At 34.5% G+C, this 22314-nt stretch overlaps 1 protein-coding gene across 1 annotated transcript in view; it reads left to right on the forward strand.

Moving 5' to 3' along the window:
* Positions 1-22314, forward strand: part of LOC142319271 (uncharacterized) — a 138399-nt gene that overhangs the window by 23948 nt on the left and 92137 nt on the right. The window contains exons 4-5 of the mRNA XM_075356350.1: positions 17471-17597; positions 18345-18471. Of these exons, the coding sequence (XP_075212465.1) occupies positions 17471-17597; positions 18345-18471 (254 nt within the window). The remainder of the gene's footprint in view (positions 1-17470; positions 17598-18344; positions 18472-22314) is intronic.

The raw sequence follows: 22314 nt of genomic DNA on the forward strand, positions 1-22314 counted from the left end.
AAAGGTACACGGAAGGCTTTGCCATTTCGTGTACCTATGGTTTGGCGTGAACGTAAGGATCATGTAACTAATTGTTACTTTTGTTTTACAAGTCTTGCTGGAATTTCTAAAAAATCTAAAAATATTGTAAAATATTCTTCATTGTAATCTGCAATCAGACGTGTGTACCTCCAGTGAAATTATTCCAGTTGCTGAGCCACCTGTGAAAGTATGTTATGAAAGCAGCGATGAAGAGGGAGTACTGAAGAAGACAACAATGATTCTGATTTTGAATTATCTCCCAATAAGCCACATCTTATATCACAAGTGGAATTAAATGACTCTGTTAGGGATTTAAATTTATCAAAAATCAAGCTGAACTGTTAGGATCAAGACTGCAAGGTTGGAATTTACTTTTAAAAAAATACAAAACTTTTGGGCTTTCGAAGCCAACAAAAAGAACTTTCACAGTACTTTATTGATGAAAATAATTTTGTTTATTGCACAAATATTGATGAGCCATGTTGCTCTTTAGATAAGTTCATAAACCTGAGGACTGGTGGTTCATTTCATAGATTCGTCCAAGTATAGTGGTTCTACTACACAATGGTAACAAATATTCTTTGATACCAATCATTTATGGTATTAATTTCAAAGAGACATAAGATGTGATGAAAGACATTCTTGAAAAAATAAATTATAAAAAACGTAATTTGAAATATATAGCTATTTTGTTAGACTGCAGTTAGGCTATACTGAGTACATGTGTTTTCTTTGCAAATGGGACAATAGAGCTAGGAATAAACATTATGTTACCAAAGAGTGAAGAAAAGAGACAACTTTACTCCCAATGGGAAAAATATTTATACCCACTCACCATATCAAGCTAGGACTAATGAACAATTTTGTAAAAGCAATGAAGTATAGTCCCAGATTTTTAAACAACAAGCAGAAATTTCTGAATGTAAGTGAAGAAAAATTAAAGAAGGAATATTTGTTGGTCCTCAAATAAGAGAGCTGGTCAGAGATGATGTATTTAACTCAATGTTAAATAATGTAGAAAGTGCAGCTTGGACTTCATTTAAAGACATTTGCAAAAATTTTCTCTGCAAACAAAAAACCGACAATTACGACGATATTGTTACTCAACTTCTTACTTCAGACAATGGGATGTAATATGTCTTTGAAAATATATTTCCTCCACTCACATATGGATTTTTTCATGGACAACCTCGGAGATTTAAGTGACGAACATGGTGAACGTTTTCATCAAGACATTTCGGTGATGGAAAGGCACTATAAAGGGAAATTGAATACTAACATGCTAGATGATTACTGTTGGACTTTAATTCAGGATGTACCTGAGATTATTTATAAAAGAAAAGCATCAGCGAAATCATTTTAACACAGGTATGGCCATGCAAAATTATAAATTTTACAGATTTTAACTATATTTTCCCTTAATTTTTTTTAAAGCATAATTTATTTAAAACTAAGGATGATAGAAAAATTGTATTTACAGATCTGTAACGTACTCAAAAAAGCAATTCAAGAAATGGTATCACACGTAGAGAAACATTAAAAAATTTTTTTTGTCTGTCAATGGTATTTTCATAAGATTAGGTCTTAAGATGGCGCTCTTTTGTACAAGAGCAGGGAAATAAGGACCCAAGGACCCATGAGGTGTCCTTTAGAATTCTTGGGCATAAGAAGAAAAAATACATTTTTTTGTTGGTTCTCTTGACCCAGGATGGAGTTGTAATAGATAAAGATCGTGTTCTCAATCTTCTGATGAACGATTTGCTCCCTGATGATACTGAGGTTAGTGAAACCTCTTATCATCGACGTGTCTGAAGAGAAGTCGTAGGTTTTCCCTCTGAGATTCAGTTTTCTGAGATTACTGAGACGGAAGTCCGTCAAGTAATTTGCAGCTTGGCTAAAGAATAAAGCCCCCGGATATGATTGTATCACAGTGAAACTCCTTGTTCCCACATTACCAGTAATTCTTGGTCCCCTGACTAGGGTTTTTAATAGGATGCTTTTTGCTGGATATTTCCCAGCTTGTTGGAAACATGATGAGTTGAGACTGCTCTTCAAAGGTGGTGATAAAAGGACCCCACTGTAAGTTCTTCTTACCAGCGTCTGATGCTCTTGCCTGTTGTAGGTAAGATTTTCAAAAAGGTCTTGTACCTTGGTTTTCCCCCTGGCAAGAGCACAGAGGATGCTATTCTAAGGGTGATGAATTTGGCTTTGACCAGTGAGTGCAAATATGTACTCAGTATTTTTTGGAAATATCTAGGACCTTCAATAATTTGTGGTGGCCCTCTGTGTTGTTTCAGTTGCAGCAGCATGGTTGTATGGGTTGTACACAAAATGAGATTGAGACTTTCCCAAGCTATTTCATCAATAGAACAATTGTCCTTCATGACAGCAGTTCAGAAGTAGGAAAGGCCCTGTTAAAAGGTTGTTGTTCGCCGGGCATTGTTCTAGGTCCCCTCATCTGGATTTTCATGGTCGATTCTCTGATGCGGTTGAGGTTGTCGAGTGGCAGACACATTGTTGTTATGCCAATGATGGGGTGCTGCTGGTCGAGGCAAACTCGCAAGATGAAATAGAATTCAGAGCGACCTAGGCATATAAGGTACTAAGGTTGTGGAGTCTTCAGCATAAGATGGTTTTCAGTGTGGAGAAAACCAATATGATGTTTCTTAAAGATTGTTTTGCTGTGACCCGTTACCCTTGAATTGTGATGGACAGCCTTTTTATTAGGTATGTTACTATTCAGAAGTATCTTGGTGTAATCCTTGATGAGAGGCTTCAATTCAAGGAGCACCTTCAGTTTTTCGCAAGGAAGGCTATTGATGCTTTTTTTAATGTTTGTAAAGTCATTCATCCCAATAAGGGGTTGAATTTCTGTACCATGTGTATTCTTTACAAAGGTGTCTGTGAACCCATCATTTTGTATGCTGTGCCCATTTGGGCTCATCAACTACAATTCCAGTGTTATGAGACTATTCAGCCTCGTACCAGGGATAAACATAAAGAACATGGTCCACAGTATCATGACCCTACAGTCTGGGCAGAAGCCTGAATTGACCAAACCAAACCTAGCCAAACTTTCTCTAAAGGCACCATGACCTGAGAGGAATTGTTACGTACTGATTGGGGGAAAGCCATGTAATCGCTTACAAACCCTTAACATCTGTAATATACCATGTGTGCATTGACTAGTAGAAGATTCGTTTCACCTAATCTGCCAACATTCAAAACCGTGGTCTTCAATTTCTCACATATGCCCAGAGGTAAGAAGGCCCTCCTTCTTAGAAATACAACACTTGTTACGTTCTGTAGCTAGGATATCAATTGGTTTCATGCTGGCGATTACAAAGATTTCCTCTTGCAAGACAGTTCTATAGTAACTGACAACAGCTAACAAAAGAAGACGCTGGGCTTGTAATAAAATATTCTTGGTCTATAAAGACCAAGGTTTTGAATGTTGGCAGATTAGGTGGAACGAATCTTCTACTAGTCAATGCACACATGGTATATTACAGATGTTAAGGGTTTGTAAGCGATTACATGGCTTTCCCCCAATCAGTATGTAACAATTCCTCTCAGGTCATGGTGCCTTTAGAGAAAGTTTGGCTAGGTTTGGTTTGGTCAATTCAGGCTTCTGCCCAGACTGTAGGGTCATGATACTGTGGACCATGTTCTTTATGTTTATCCCTGGTACGAGGCTGAACATTCCAGCTTGAGAGAGTGAACTCCTTTCTTGATGTGCGGATCAGTTGGAAGACCCACAGAGAATAGACTATAGTGGCTGGCTTCCTCCGTTTCCTCACATTGAGCAGAACAGCTGGGGGGGTGAAGTAGAGAAGTACCCCGGGTGCCTAGGGACTGCCTGGACAGTTGATTGGGCAGAGATAGGCTTTTGACATTGAGCTATGGTTAGTTACAAACAGTTTTGATGATTTGTAGCATACTTGCTGTCGGCGGGACGACTGCACTACTGAGGGTATGGTTATCCATTCAGCCAAGAGGTGTAGTGCCATTCTGATGAGGGCAGTTAATGAATGAGTAAAGTATCGTTATCGGCGGGATGGTGACTGCTCTGCCAAGGGCATTGTTTTCCATGCAGCCGTGAGGTGTAGCGCCATCTCGACAATGGTAGTTTATGTGGTAAAGTAAATGTCACGTGGGACTCTGTGATGGAACTGAGTGGGAGTAGGAGGTCTGTCCTCTCTCTGGTAGACCAGACCGGAGTCCATAGTTGTAATTAAACTATCAGAATTTATACCTAGTTCCCCTAGTGAAACTATAGGGGGGTTCCCCTAGTTTCACTAGGGGAACTAGAATTCTGTTGTTGCAAACAACATTTTCTTGTGGTTTGTTTTATCTTTACTGAATTTCCCTTGAATATTATGAGACATTTACTCACTAGTAGCTTATTTAAAATGCAGAACTAGATGGGGGATTTGTGTTACAACGAACTCAGTTAGCTAGTTTAGAGGGCAACAAAATATGACAGTCAAGATGTCCAAAAGAAGCCTACAGCGAAGGCGAAGACTGAGTCAAAATTCACTAATGTAAATGCTTCAGTAGACATTACATTGGTGGCATCCCAACGAGGCCTGGCTAATTACTGTGAGATGTAATCAGTTAGAGGGTCAAAAGATGACCTCTGTTAAAGCCCATCAGGGCTAGGAACAGGGGGTTGGTGTGGCAACCGGAATTGTCACAAGGCAGGTGTCTTTCCCTACGGGCGTTGGGATGTTATTAAATGATAGTTGAACACGCAAAATGAACAGGATAGGTTGAGTTTGTGTGTAGGCTCCGCTATTTAGATATTTATTTGGTGTATCTTTATCATTGAATTGTAGTTTGTTAGCTGATTGTGTTCACTATGATTTGGTTTATGGTTTTGTAATTGTAGATCTTGTGTAAATTAAAATTTTGATTGGTGCTGGAATATGACCAGTTACTAAATAATGATTTGGTGATGTACTGCTGTGGAGCAAGGATAATAACCTAAAGAGTTTGCAAAAAGTGACAACCTTATGGAAGAATGTTTCCTTTTTTGTAGCAGGTTTAATTGAGGAAAATGGCTTACACAATGCAGCAGAGAATATTCATTGTCTCCTGGTAGATTAGATGTGCCAGTTATACCCAGAACCAGAATGCCATCACAGAAAAGTATGGTGTGGATGCACCAAACAAGTCCTCCATCAAGCAACAAGTTCCAAGAGGCAGAAAATATACAGCCAAAATATGCAGATGCAGCCTGTATAAAAGTGTATAAAAAGTGGTCAACCGAAAGTGCTAACACCAGAAAAGTTGATCGACATTCAAGCTGCATATTCTGTTAGTCCCAAGAAGTCGCCTATCTAGCCAGTCTGGTCTTTCTGTTGGTAGTGCGCACACAGCATTGTGCAAGTGTTTAAAGATGTATCTGTACAGCATATGTGTTGTTCACAAGCGGTTACCTGCAGACACTGGAAAACATGAAGCTCTGTAGGTGGTTCATGTCATCTGTAACACCAGATTGGGAAGAACTCAATGATTGGTTTTGGTCTTACGCCGTGGTTCCACCTTAATGGATACATGAATGCACAGAATTCTTGCATTTGGTGTATGGAAAATAATTTTTGAAAAATTAAAATACTTGTTAATTGACTTTTTTTTTTAATATACTAACTGTGGTTCAAACTGTATTAATTTTCAATAAATGTTTGAAAATTCCATCATTGACATCGATGTTCTTTTCAACTCATTTTCTTATAATTTCCATCACTAACCTAATATCTTCATGTTCCTTGATTAGGACAGCAGCATTGAGAATGTGAGCAATCAGTTCCATCACGTGTGTTTAGTTTTCCTTGTATACTTCACATTTCATCTACTCCCATAGGGAATACGGGGATATTCCCTAATTTGTAGGGAATTTAAGGGAATAAGGTGATCATCTATTCATCTAGGTGATCTAGATATCCAGTTTACCCAATCCTCTTTGTCCAATTCATTTACCAGTAAATTTTTCATCTAAGAATTGTCTTACTTCATATTGGTGCTCCATCATGTTGATAGATTCAATTTGTTTACCAGTGAGAAATTCTCAAGCACTCTAAGAAATTTGTTGTTTAAAAATTCCAGATAAATTATTCCCCATGACACTTTGTTCTAGTATGAAAGGGCTTATTAATTGATTGTTGATCCTGCTAAATTAAACATTCACTGAAAATCATGGCTGGACATTTTATTTTTTCATTACATGCTCAGTCCTTGAACATGTAATGTTCTCCTTAATATACTTTGTGGACTGTTGTCATGTAAAAATTTTTTAATGGTCATTTGGGGACAAAGCTGTACCACGTAAAGAATGTTTTTCCTTTCATCACCATTTACCATTTGACGTTCAGATGAAACATGAGTGCTGGGAAGTGTACCATTCTCATGAGGATTAGTAAAAATTGTACAACTAGCTTAAATGTTTAAATTTATTCTTTTAAAAATAGCTGTTTTTTAATACAATAAATTAAGACCTTATTGTAAGTACCCATTAAGAGTACAACAAACACAAAAACACTACATTTCTTGATAATCAAAAATAGTTTTAACACAATCAAAATTATGTCAACATCAACTAAAGTGCCTAACATTTAATATTAACACGTAACCACAGTGTTAGATCCCTTGCGATGTAGAGGACCATGAAACCTTTATGTTAGGTTTTAGAGCGAGTATGATCTGTAGATGCATAGGTAATGAATTGAAACAACGTCTTGTTGCTTATTGAATTGTTATTTAATTTCTTGTCCTCTTGACATTTCGATAACATGTAATTGAACATCTAACAGATAACGTAACATATAATTGAACTTAATAATATATAAGTATACAAATAAAAAAAGTGTTTATTTGAACAGTAGTATGTGCGTCCGTCCGGACTGAATGTACAACACGACCGCTCTGGGTCAGATTTTGACGCCAAATGAGTAGAAGTTGCTACATCATAATGACCACTCCTTGCGGTATTATGACATAGGATATCGTATGACCATAGCTTGCCGGGGAGCTCTAGCCCTCGCTAAGTAGCAGCACCCGATGGTAAAAGTGGAACGTAACACTGCCCACCAATTACAATTTTATAACATTATAAATTAACTTAACATACAAATAAAGCGTGATACATATACATTTTAAATTAATGTTAATTCAACAAATACAATGTTGATAAGAGCAAAAATTGAAAGCAAATAAATTAAACAATGAACAATTACATTAAGATGACGTTAAATAAGTATTATTGATTGTATTGAAAATGACTCACGTCATCACAGTCATTTAAATTTGGAAGGACAATCGATTTGTTAATGGTTCTTTTTATTATGGTATTATTGGTTTTTACATCTGCTAATCTAACGAGTCCATCCTTACCTGAATGTACTTGAACAATTACTCCTAATTTCCACATCAGTGGAGGAAGGTTATTTTCCTTAATTTTAACTTCATTACCAACACAAATGTTAATATTTGAAATTTTGCACATATTTCTCTGTTGCAGTGAATGTAAGTAATCATTAGATCATGCTTTCCAAAAATCCTTTAGTAATTTTTGTATAAGCTGTCACCTAGCGGGCTTATTTACATAATACCAGAGAAATCAGGATCAGGTAGGGAAGTTAAAGGAGCAAAAATTAAAAAATGTCCAGGAGTAAGTGGAGCTGGATCAGATATATCAGATGAAGGTAAATATAACGGTCTGGAATTTAAATATGCTTCTATCTGGATTAACAAGGTGGATAACTCTTTGTAGTTTAGAACAGAATTTCCCATGACTCTTCGTAGGTGAAATTTCATGCTCTTCACAGCGGCTTCCCATAAACCACCCCAATTAGGAGAGTACAGAGGAATGAAAGACCATTTTATGTTATTTGAGGTGCAGAAAGATTTAATTTTGGAACTAGCGTTATTCTTTTTAAGAAAATCATACATTTCTTGAAGATAACAATTTGCACCGCAATGGAAAGTTTTTTCCATTATACGAAAAAATATGGTCCTACAAATCTTCATAGGGCAGCTATAAAACTTTCTGTTGATAAATCTGTCAAGTTCAAGGTGTACTGCTTTGGTGCTGAGACATAAAAACAATGCGATGTAAGCCTTAATAGTCGACAACATTGCCTATCCTGTAGGTCTTTATTTGTTATATCTTTGTGTAATTTTATTTGAGATTGAGCTTCAAAAAATGCTTTTTCGTATTCTAATAGTTTGTTGAATTTAATAGTAAACAGATCGTAATCGCCTGATTCGGGGTTGATGTTGTCAATGAATGTTTTTAATCATGTTATGCTATTTTTTATAATGCCTCTTTTCATAATTAAATATTTAAATTCCATTTTTGTTAGAATAACAGAGATAATATTGAATCTGTATGAAATGAAATTATCATGAAGTAATGTAAGAAAAGATTAAGTATACAAAACAATACCGCTAAATTATTGTCTATGTCTAAAATTGAATGAACAAAATAACTTGTATGTGTATTTAATACGATTATATCAGCTAACATCTGCCTGTCCAGGTCAATGAACAATGTGAAATTTGAACTGTGAGCGTGAGCGTGCATGCTCAGTGCAACTTTAACAAGCGAATCTTACTCAAACCTGTATGGAAGATTTACTTCGTATACCTGCTATCTTTATAGCCACAACGTTAACTGTATTGCAAACTATTGAATTATTTAATCTGAATATTTCACTAATCAATATTTCATTAATCATTAATGTACGAACACTTTTATGTTTTAAATACACTCTTATAAACAAATTATAAATACCGCTTAATCCGATGGCTTGATTTGACCTTACGAAACTTGTTCTTCGATCTGACTACTTGCCTGTCCAGTGACTTGACCATGAGTAAATGCTCTAGCATTTACTCGTGGAGGGAGCGCGTAGAGAATTTCGCCGTCATTTTAATCTGGGACGACACGATCGTGTTCCATCAGCACATGCAATTAAAACATGGATATCTAATTTTGAGGAAACTGGTTTGGCAATGAAAAAGAAACCTCCAGGCTGTGAGCGAACCGTCCATACATCACAGAATGTTCAAGCTTTACAAGATGCTGTCACACGAAGTCCACATCGGTCAATCCGTTGTCTCTCAGCATCTTTACAATTGCATAGTTTAATTCCATCCAAGTTGCAGATCGTCCAGGAACTGAAACCGAATGGTGCAGTTGTGCGAGCACAATTCTGTAATGTAATGCTTCAGAAGATAAATGATAACGAAGAGTTTGTTCACGAACTGTGGATGTCAGACGAAGCGCATTTCCACCTCAGTGGATTTGTTAACAAGCAAAATTTCAGATACTGTGCACAAGAAAATCCTACGCAGCTACACCAGCGTACGTTGTACAGCCAGAATATGACCGTGTGGTATGCTATGTCATCTTACGGTGTTATAGGCCTTTATTTTTTTGAGGATTACAACGGTCTTGTGATTACAGTGACGTCGGCTCGTTACATAGCCTTGCTTGAAACCTTTGTTGTGGAACAACTAAAGAGATTTCCACAAATTCTTAACACAGCCTGGTTTCAACAAGACGGAGCAACCTCACACACTGCACGAATATAGATTGCAGCTGTACGCCGATTGTTTGGACGAAAGATTGTTTGAACGAAATGGTGACATTAGATGGCCTCCCAGATCGCCTGATCTCTCAGCTTGCGATTACTTTTTGTGGGGTCACCTTAAAAGCAAAGTGTTCCACAGTAGACCTGCAACAACAGAAGAACTGAAGGCAAAGATCTGAGAAGCAATTCCGGAAATTCCAGTTGAGATGTTACGTCAAACCATGAACAATTTAACGAAGAGACTTCGTGAGTGTTTACGTAGAAGAGGAGGTCACCTGCAAGATGTCATCTTTAAAAAATAAACTAAAATGTATGTATCCTAAAATGGCAACATTTGTACAATTACATGAAATAAAATTCATTTTCTAAAAAAATATTTTTCATTGTTATTTAATTTTTAAAATTTCCCGTTTCTTTGAATCACCTGTATATACCTTGCGATGTGAAGGACCATAAAACCTTTATGGTAGGTTTTAGAGCAAGTGTGAACTGTAGATTCATAGGTGATGAATTGAAACAACACCTTGTTGCTTATTGAATTGTTATTTAATTTCTTGTCGTCTTGAAATTTCGATAACATATAATTGAACATCTAACATATAACGTAACACATATAATTGAACTTAATAATATATAGGTATACAAATAAAATAAGCGTTCGTCCAAACATTAGTATGCATGTCCATCTGGACTGATTGTACAACACGACCGCTCTGGGTCAGATTCTGGCTCCAAATGAATAGAAGTCGCTACATCATAATGACCACTCCTTGCGGTATTATGATGTAGGACATCATATGACCACAGCTTGCCGGGGAGCTCTAGCCCTTGCTAGGTAGCAGCACCCAATGGCTAAAGTGGAACGTAACACACAGTTTTATGACAACAGTGATTAGTATTCAAATTAATTTTAAAGTATAGAGTTATGATTGTCAACCTAATTTTTCAAATGTCTAAATTTTTTATACTAAAAACGTCTGTTTTTAATTTTTACAGTCATAACATTTTTTTAAAGTTTTCTTTTTAATAATTAAAGTTCTTTTTTTACAGTTTTATTACATAAATTTTCTTACAATTAAATTCTGTATAAGTTCTGATAATAAAATCAACATATTTTTATTATCATTTAACGAAGTTATTTTATTTCAAACCTAAAAAAAAGTGTTTTTTATCCCTGAATATTTCTGTTTTACGTTTGATATAAAAGCTATGGAAGATGCAGTTCTGGGACCTGTTTTATTTGATTTGTGAGGTCAAAAACCATAATAAACTAGCAAGTTTACCTCTTATGTAATGCCATAAAAATTTCAATATGATCTCATTTCTCCAGGGGAACTGAATCCGGGTAAAATCTTTCTCTAGCTGTAAATTAATAGAATAATGTTTTCGGACTTATATTTGTTCTGAACCTTTTTCCCTTATTTCAAGCTCTAGAATCACTTGACAAATTATTTCACTCTCCTTCTGAATCGTCATGTGTATATGTATATAAACCAATAACAATCCCACATCTGTACCATTGTCAATGAAAAACAACAAAAAACATAAAATAGTTTTTTATCTGTTCTCCTTCAAACAATGCAATCCTAAGAAATGGTGTGTATGGTATAGTAATAGTTGTAGAATAATAAAGCCTATACTAATCACAGTACCTTTTATTTATTATGTTTATAAGCTTCTGAATCACCTTCCCTTTCTCTCTCTCTCACGCGCGCGTGTGTGTGTAAAAATAAAAGAGTGATTCAGGAGCATATATATATATAAAATAATAAGACATATTTTATTTTAAAATATTACCTTTATTAATCTCTTGGGTTAAAAAATCAACTATATAAACTTGTAAATTAAATACATTACTTAGAATTCTCTAAGCTTCCTCAGGTGACAATACACATTCATACACACATCATACAAAATTCTCTTACATACTAAGTAATTAACTGGTCCACCCATCCTAGATAACAATATTTTATGCCCACTCTTGTATCCCCCTACTCATACATGACTCATCTTATCTTTAGATAATTATATGTATCTCTGTATATAACATGATTGCTATTTCTTGTGTATGGAAACTTTACAAGGCACATATTATCCTCAAACATTACAAACATTAAACATTATTTTCCTTAAAACTAAATTTACTGTATAAATATGGTTTTTTAAATTAAATTAATATATATATTGTTTAATCCTGCTATGTCCGTTATATTTTTGACAGTGTTTGTATTTTTCTTGATGTATATCATTTCTAGAGTGGTCCTTTTATCTTTATTTTGTTCTTTGTCTAATATTTTGGTGCTGTTGAAATCAAATAAGTTTTTCTGTATTCTATTGTATGTTTTGTCACTTCCTTTTTTCTATATTTATGGACTTCTATTCTTTTTTTAAGGTATTGAGATGTTTGTCCAATATAAACCGCATTACAATCTTTACACGGAATGCTGTATACTACGTTGGCTTGTTGATTTTTTTCTATCGGCGATTTTAATTTAGAAAACATACTATTCATATTGTTGTAATTTTGATGGGCTATTGCGAAATCCTTTTGTAGCAGTTTTTTAATCTTATCTGACAGATCTGCAACATATGGTAATGCAACATAATTCTCACTCATATTATTTTTATTAGGATGGTTGGCTGATATACTATTGTAATGTTTATGTATTGTATTTTTAAATATTTTATTTATGATATTTTCTGGATAATTATTATTTATTAATAGATCTTTTGCTTTTATATATAAAAGCAAAAGATCTATCTTTGCTTTTAAATATATTCTGGTCTATCTTTGGGGTTTGTAATTTTTGATGAAAATATGTGCATTGTAAAGGTTTCAATACACAGGAAAATAGCATATGATTATCTAAAGATAAGATGAGTCATGTATGAGTAGGGGGATATATTACAATAAGGGTGGGGATAAAATATTGTTATCTAGGATGGGTAGACCAGCTAATTTCTTACTATGTAAGAGAATTTTATATGAATATATATTGTCACCTGAGGAAGCTTAGAGTATTCTAAGTAATGCATTTAATTTATTTTATATAGTTGATTGGTTAACCCAAGAGAATAATGGTAATATTTTTAAGTAAAATATGTCTTATTATTATATTTAATTCCATACAATCAATAGGAAAATAAGTTACATTTCAGTTACTCATATATATATATATATTTCATCTTATTCTGTCTGTGTGTATAAAGAAGAGTTTGGGTATTCATTTGTCTTTTTATACTGATCTACAGTTTTATTCCAACATGGTGAAATTTTGCACACTAATAATTTCAAACAAGAGGAGAATTGTTATCTAAATTTCATTTTGAAAAAATTACCCTCCCTGATTTCACTCTCACAATGTAACCTTATCCACCCTTAAATTTTGTGATTATGTTTACAAAAATATTGCAAGAAAATAGTCATTACTATGGATATCTATGATTTAAAAAAAAAAAATATATATAGTATGTGCACTGACTTGCTAGGTACGTCTGAGCATCTAATGCTCAGATGCACCTAGCAGCTTAGATCCTTGTGGTAGCCCTGAAAAGGACCATTTTTGTGTTTGGCAAGAGAGGCCTGTAAAGAGCTGTTGAGTTGTCGTCACTGTTCTCCAGAGATGTCGACTTGGCTAGTTTGGGAGTTGCAGCTCCTTTACAGGAATTGAACAGCTTCCCTTCAGTGCCCTACAATGGGGTAGTAGTAGTCCCTCCGAGCCCCACAGTGTCAGTTCGGCATTGGTCAACTTCCGCTGGTGAGTCAAGGCAGTTCTCCCTGAGGAATTCCATGTTGGGCTGGTTCCTACTGGTAGATAGGTTGTCAGCCTGCCAACCAGGGCGCTTGAAGCCAAGAAAGCTGAGGCGGGAAGGTAGTAGCATCTGCACCCAGCCGGCCAGGCCTGCTTCTCTGGTTGTTGGAATCTGCTAGGAGATCCCATGTTGGGCTGACCAGGGAACTTCTTCTTGCTATGCTTCTGGTGGTCTACAAGAGAATGGCTCTCACTGTACTGATATCTTGGTTATAATCTGATGGCTAGAGTTTGGTGGGTGCTGTACCGGTGTGATGGGATGTTAGTGTTGAACTGGTTTGATGGGAAGGGCGCTTGTCCAGGTATATAGGTGTACTGAAACTCCCGTTGGCATCTGAATGGCTAGCGTTGCGCTTGTCGATATGAAGCAAAGCATGTGGCAACAGTGCATACATGTATATGAGGGTCAGTTGCATAAAAACCTGAATTTGTTTTCAAAGCTTTATTGATGTTAGATAAAATTACAAATAAATTATCTTACTTTTCTGCATAATTTCCTTCAACAGAAATACATTTTCTCCATCGGATAGGTAGTTCCCCAGATCCCATCATCAAAAAACAAGATGGTTGTCATCAACTGTGTATGTAATGCTTAACTGTGACATCGTCTTCAAATCTTTCCTCTCCTAAAGCTTTTTTCAGACACCAAACATATGGAAATCATCCACAGTGTGAACTCTACAGTGGGCATTCAAGAGATGTCCAATGAATTTTTCATGACTATTGCAAGTCTGAGATGCTGTGTGTGGCTGTACATTACCATGAGGAAGGAGGAATTGCAATAGTATTCCAATTTACCATCCTTTGTTCATGCAAGAAATTAATCAGCAACACAACTTTTGAGTCTCAAAACACAATTGCCAGATTTCTTCCAGATGACAAGCTTTTCTTGTCCATGATTGGTACCCACCCCAGTTTTCCTCTACACCATGCTTGTTTTCATTCTTTTCAGGATGTAGTGATGGATCCCTGTATTGTCGCAGGTCATAGTTCGGTCCAAAAGTGTTCTCTCCTTCCTCAAAGTGATTTAGAAGTTGCTGACAGATATGTCTTACCGGAAATTTCTTTGTGTCTCATTGAAAAGATGTGAAACCCACCTCACAAATACTTTGTTTTATCCAAGAGTGTCTGGTAACATTGTTTGCACATTCCAACACTTATGCCCACCTCTGATGCAATTTCAGTGATGGTTATGCAGCGATCACCTTCCACAAGGTCACAAACAGCCTGAATGTTGTCATCCTTTACACTGGTTTGCAGATGACGTTCATGACTTGTCATTCTCCACTGCATCACAGCCACTTGAAAAATTTTACCCAAACACTTGAGTTTTTGACGGGATAGCATGTCTGTACTGTGTCTGGAGTTCAGCAAAAATTTCATTGTTTTTGATATCTTCATTGGCAAGCACTGTGCAATAGACAATGATACCTCCTGCTCAGACATTCTGCTACTGACTTGGGAATGTTACCTACCAGGTTATGGCTGACCAGTTGCTCCTCTCCACACATCACCTGCAGCACTCCACCACATTGATTGCTCCTTTGTGTGGCAAAATTCTAGTTTGTATTTGAATGACACATAGAATTTATATTTTTTATTACATTCTGCTACAATTTCAATTTATCATTTTAAATTTTGTCAATATTAAAATTATAAAACAACAGGCATTAACTTGGAAAGGTCATGTTTTTGACAGCCAATTATTTGTAGCTTGCTGAAAAATGTAATGTGATATCAAACTTTACTATAAAAGCTCTGATATAAATGTAGCTGTTTTTGATATGCCATCTATTAATCTTCCCCTTTTCCTCATATCTTCCCTAATGTGTACATTGCCATCTGTTCAACTAGTGAACAATAAGCAACTCCTCCCCATGGGCCAATGAGTTGAAGATGAAATGTATGACATATAAATGAGGTGTAGTCTTGTATAGACTTAGGCCAACCATTCCTGGGATATTAGTAGAACCCCAAACCACCAACCTACATTGGTATCCACTGTATAATATTTAAATCTGTATAAAAGCAACTTAACTTCTAGAATTTGAAGCTAGAACCTTTAACTTCAAAAAACAGCTGTGTTAAACAATTGGTTTGGAGCAACAAATTAACCACTGCACCAGTCTGGTGGTGCCCAGGCGATGCTGTGCAACTGAGCTACTATGATGTATTTTCAACATTGGGCTTCTACTAATAATATAAAAATTAAATAAATATTGATGAAATAAAATCAATGCTTGTATATTAATTACAATAATACGAGTGATTGTAAAAAGTATTGAATTTTTTTAATTTTCACTTGTTATCATTTAACTTAGCAGTTTCAGTTACTGTTGTAGAAAATGATTTATCTTCACTTAGGAAAATGGCTGCTGTAACATTGTCTGTGCAAAGGAACAAGCTTTACATGTGGTTGTATCAACATTTATTTTTCAGGGCTTTACTATATTTATGTTGATATACACAATGAATTTGATTTTATTTTATTAATTATGTTATTTTCTTTTTTTTACTTCAGATGACATGAAACAGATTGATTTGTCTGAAATCTGCTCTTTGTGATTTAGTGGCTTTGAAAAGAAATCTAATCTTGCTATAAAGGTCTAAACCTGATCAAGATTGGAGCAAGGATCTCATATTTATAGTATTTATTCTAGTTATATTTTTTGTAAATGATGCCAAATAAGCCACATAGATTGATGCATAATAAAACATTTGTGTATTTACTCTGGACTTTATGCTTTAATTATTTATTTAAATTACCTAATTATTAAATCTTTTAACTTAAATTTAAGTTAAAGGTAACTGGTTTTGGGGTAATTTGAATGTATTGCTGTGTGTCTCAATATGAATGTCGGGGTTTTAAAGTTATGTAATAGATTAAGTTTTACTTGCATTGATAAATTATACATGAAATGAAAGAGCAACTGAAACAGTTTTTCTTATAAGTGTTCAATGTGAGCACCATTCATCACACAGCACACATCCAGGCGATAGGAGAGTTGATCCCATAAGTTAATCAGCAATTCTGGAGTAATTGATGCGATAACTGCTTCAATCCTGTATCTCAAGTTGAGTAGGTCAGCTGATAATGGTGGGACTTACATTTGATTTTTTATGAACCCCAAGTAAAAAATCACACAGGATCAGTTTGAATGAACATGGAGGCCACAGTTAACAAGCCCTGTTATCTCCCACCCAGCAACCAATCCAGCAGTTGGGGAGAATTTTATTCAAACAATCACATACAGTGTTATGCCAAATAAAGTTCTGTGGTTTGTATTGTAGTTATGAAAAGAGTCATAGTTGTAGCATATCATGATAGTTTATTCTAGTCACACTTGCTTCCGCAAAAAAGAACAGCCCGTAAACTTGCTGTTCAGATACAGCACAAAAACATACAGTTTTCAGGAGTCTCATTCACACTGCAATATTTTGTGAGGATTTTCTGAGCCTCAGATTGCACTTTATGAGTGTTTACTTTCCATTAACATTAAATGTATATCTGTCACTGAATACAACATAAGAATACTTTCTTATGTTGAATTCATACTTGGGGATCGTGGTGCATCATTTCATTTGTGAAGATAGTACACAAACCATAATCTGTAGGCTTTAGAGCTTGTACACAGCTAAAACTGGTTTGAGTTGAACTTTCATTTCATGTATAATTAATCAATGTACGTGAAACTGGAGAAATATTACACAGCTTTAAAACCCCGATATTCATATTGAAACACATTGTAATTTATTACCTGATTATAGTAATTAAGTACAGTAATAATGTAAATGACGTACTTGTAATTGTGTGGTATTTAAGCTACATTACTTTAATTTTTATTTTTCATCTTAATTTAGGGCTCTTTTGATTTTATTTTTTATTCAGATAGAAGATCCCTTTCTCCTGTATATTGGACATAATGTGATTTTTACTACAAAAAGCTTTTTAAAATTTACTTATTTCATATTACTGATAAATCAGCTTTCATAAATTATTTTTTTTTAAATCTTTGTAAATTTTTTTATTTTTTAAATTAGTGAAGTTGAAGATCTGGTTGAAGGAGATGAAATAATTGATGATGAAGAAGAGGATGTTTTGGAACTTGGTGTTACTGATGAATTTGAATCAGAATTGCAAGATCATCCTCATAATTCTGCAGCACCAGTCAGTAAACATTGAATTACCAGATTCTAAAATATTTTTATTGTTGACATAGTTTTAGGTTTTTAAATCATATTTTCTTTATTTCTAGATATAAATTAATTTTATTTTTTTTTAATATAAAGTATGTAAAATTTTCAGTAATTTGTCTGCAGTAGAATAAAAGAATGCATGAACAGTATTTTATAACGTGTAGTTGGTCAGACATCATATTTTCATAAAAATGTTTATAAAAACTTTTTTCAAAAATATATATTTCAAGGACTGTAGCAAAAAGTAAATATGTAAAACATGGTTACATAGTTCTCTTTAATTTAGCGATTAGCTTGATTATATATGGTAAGAATTTTTAAAAAATAAATTTATTAAAGAATTTTTATTATGAAATAATCTTGCCTAACCAAGTAGTAATTCTTATATTTTTTAATTTTTAATTTTCTTATTTTGCTTTATAAATGAGTTTTTTCAGTTCTCATTAAGTTTTGATCTATTTTTCATTTATTTTTCTCCTTTTTAACTTTGTTACTTTTTTATTATACAGCTACTTTCAATATCTTCTGATGGTTGAAACTTTAACAGTCAAAGTATATATCTAGATTTTTATTTTTTGTAAAAACGTTCTTGACTAATTTTTCTTGTTACTTTATTAAAATTACTGCTTCGATTTTTTTGTAAATGAGATTTTTTTTTCACCTATTGGAATATTTTATCCTGATATTCTTTATTTTTACTAAGGGTATAAAATTTCAGGTATGGATAAAACAAGAAAGAATTGATAAAGATGTGTCATCATTAGCTGTTAGCAATAGAGTTGAGAGCCTTCATCGTGTTGATAACCGCAATACATCTTCTACTACTGTAAAACAAGAACCACAAGGTAATTTATTAGTTATAAATTAATGTATTGGTTGAAAAATAAATGATGAAATGTCCAAGCTTTGAATGGTTTTGTTAGTTACTAAATATACTCTTTCCTAATATTAAAAAGCCCATATTGTACTGATTTTTAAAAGTAGGAGACCAAGTTGGTTTGATACCTACTTTATTTACCAACTCAGGTGTTAGATTTATTTGTAACCCCCTGATAGGACACTAAGTCAGTTTATTAATCCCCTTAGGCAGAGTTGGTTCCTTATTAAGCAAATGGCTGTCCTGCTAACTGTCGGCAAACACTTGAGTGATGAAACTAACTGAGACTAGTAAGGTGGCTGATGAAAACTTCATGCTAATTATCAAGGAAAAAAAGGTGAAGGATAAGAAAAGCAATTTAGGGGAGGGATCATTAGTTCATATAGAAATTGCCGGCAATATTGGGCTAGTTTAGTTGACTTTACCCTTGAGAGAATTAAGACTTAAGTTTAATATGAGGTAGAGGACTATTTTTTGGTAATATGGTGTAGCTAGAAGTAAAGGTTGCTTGAAGATGTGTAAAAAATATAAGTGCTTATTAGTAAATTAAGCAGCTGAGAAAATACGTACGAGGTGCGACAATAATGTAATGAGACTGATGTGAAAAAAAATGTTGCTTACCGTTTTAGTCATGTTTAGTGTTGTCTCCTTCAAAGTAGTTCCCCTCTGACTGCACACGCTTCTGCCATTGATGATAACATTTCTGGAACTCATCTTCTGTAATATCCTCCAAGACCCTCGTCACAGCTTTTTGGACATCTTGTGCTGTTTAAAAATGGTGTCCCTTGACCGCCATTTTGACTCTTGGAAATAGAAAAAAGTCGCACGGAGCGATATCTGGTGAATAAGGTGGCTGTGGTAGTACTGAAATTTGTTTTGGGGTTAAAAATTGCTGTACTGACAGAGCAGTATGGGATGGCGCATTATCGTGATGCAGAATCCAATTATCAGCAATGTTGGCACGGACACATAAACTCGTTTACGAAGTCTTTCTAAAATTTCTTTGTAGAAATATTGGTTAACTGTTTGTCCAGGAGGCACCCACTCTTTATGAACAATTCCCTTGGAATCGAAGAAGCACACAAGCGTGCATTTCACTTTTGACTTTGACATGCGAGCTTTTTTTGGTCTGGGTGATCCCTTTGAGCACCATTGCGAACTTTGGTGTTTTGTCTCTGGATCGTATTGAAAAAACCAACCTTCATCACCAGTGATATCACGGCTCAACAAATCTGGATTGATTTCCGTTTGCTCTAACAGATCGGCTGCCACATTTTTCCGTGTTTCTCGCTGTTGTTGTGTGAGATTTTTGGGGACCATTTTTGCACAAATCTTTCTCATACTAAGATCTTCAGTTAATATTAGACGAACCGTTTCTCGATTGATGTTGAGTTCTTCTGCAATCATTTTCACGGATAATCTTCGATCAGATAGTACAATTTCACGCACCCTGGTCAAGTTGACATCTGTCCGTGAGGTTGATGGTCGTCCACTGCGGTCTTCATCTTCAACATTCGTTCTACCTTCACTAAAAATTTTATGCCACCGAAAAACTTGAGCTCTTGACATAACCTCCTCTCCAAAAGCCTTCTGAAGCTTACCATAAGTTGTCGTCGCGTTTCCACCCAAATTAATGCAAAAAGAAATGGCATACTGTTGCGCAATATTTTGCGGTTTCATTTCTGTGACGAGAGATACAAACACTTGTTCACTTATTACAGCACAACTCATGACTGAGCAGTTGCATCAATGTGCCGCTTGGACTAGAAGTAGCTTATAGACCAAGGTTAAAGATGGTGTGCCTATGCAAGCTGCAGGGTTGCTGCAAAGAAAAATCAGTCTCATTACTTTATTGTCGCACCTCGTATGATTATATTTCTTATTTCTTTTACCTTACTGTTATCAAATACTATTTTTAAGTCCTGCATTTTTAAATCTTATATTATTAATTATGATAATGGCATCCTTGGTACATTTTCTTTTCAAAGTTGTTACAATTAATGAGTTCGAGTTGGGAATATAATTGCTTAGAATTTTATGCAAATTTTTATTGTGGTGAAAGTTAGAAACATTTTTTACTACTTATAAATAAATTTGTATCCACCATGTAAGAAGTTTATATAACACCATTTGTGATTTTACCATCATAGATTTACATTTTACATTCTGGTGGTTGCAAATTCTTTTAATTTATGCAGATTTTTCAACATTAAAGATTGGTTTTTATTGATGTTTGTTACACATGGCATAACTAAAATTCACAAACATGATATTTCATGTTACCTTAGCATATATCTGTGTAAATTAACATCATGTGGAATCTGATGTAGAATAATTGAATACAGTATATTATGATATACTGTATCTATCATATATTATATATTATACTGTGCAGTAAATGTACTGCAAATAAAAAATTTTGCAGTCTGAATTTTTCTTGTATAAAAATTATGCCTTATATTAGATACATAGTAATTTTCCTTTTTTATTTAATATGCATATTTTCTTAAACGTATTCATAGTTGTGCTCTATTTTTTACTTTTCTATTTTGTTTGGTTATTACTTTGTGAGAAAAGTTGTGCTTTACTGTTATTAAAACAAATGTTAGCTTGAATTTATTAATGTCTTCTTATTGATTCTCAGATGTAAATATTATTGTCTAATCAAATTACTTTTAAGCAGCTGTATATTTTCACTAAGCTAATATGTTTTTTATTACTTGTTTTAGTGGTTTCCCATTTGTTTTACCACGTTTTGTTTCATTTTTCCAAAGAAAGTAATAAAAATATTATTAAAAGTTAATATCTCTCACAGCATCATTTCCTGCTTATATCATTTTTAACTTATTGGCAAAAACAGATTTACTTGACTTTTTTTTTTTTTTTTTTTGTCTTCAGTCATTTGACTGGTTTGATGCAGCTCTCCAAGATTCCCTATCTAGTGCTAGTCGTTTCATTTCAGTATACCCTCTACATCCTACATCCCCAACAATTTGTTTTACATACTCCAAACGTGGCCTGCCTACACAATTTTTCCCTTCTACCTGTCCTTCCAATATTAAAGCGACTATTCCAGGATGCCTTAGTATGTGGCCTATAAGTCTGTCTCTTCTTTTAACTATATTCTTCCAAATGCTTCTTTCTTCATCTATTTGCCGCAATACCTCTTCATTTGTCACTTTATCCACCCATCTGATTTTTAACATTCTCCTATAGCACCACATTTCAAAAGCTTCTAACCTTTTCTTCTCAGATACTCCGATTGTCCAAGTTTCACTTCCATATAAAGCGACACTCCAAACATACACTTTCAAAAATCTTTTCCTGAGATTTAAATTAATTTTTGATGTAAACAAATTATATTTCTTACTGAAGGCTCGTTTAGCTTGTGCTATTCGGCATTTTATATCGCTCCTGCTTCGTCCATCTTTAGTAATTTTACTTCCCAAATAACAAAATTCTTCTACCTCCATAATCTTTTCTCCTCCTATTTTCACATTCAGTGGTCCATCTTTGTTATTTCTACTACATTTCATTACTTTTGTTTTGTTCTTGTTTATTTTCATGCGATAGTTCTTGCGTAGGACTTCATCTATGCCGTTCATTGTTTCTTCTAAATCCTTTTTACTCTCGGCTAGAATTACTATATCATCAGCAAATCGTAGCATCTTTATCTTTTCACCTTGTACTGTTACTCCGAATCTAAATTGTTCTTTAACATCATTAACTGCTAGTTCCATGTAAAGATTAAAAAGTAACGGAGATAGGGAACATCCTTGTCGGACTCCCTTTCTTATTAGGGCTTCTTTCT

Source organism: Lycorma delicatula, chromosome 2, assembly GCF_047948215.1.
Source record: "Lycorma delicatula isolate Av1 chromosome 2, ASM4794821v1, whole genome shotgun sequence".
NCBI lineage: Eukaryota > Metazoa > Arthropoda > Insecta > Hemiptera > Fulgoridae > Lycorma > Lycorma delicatula.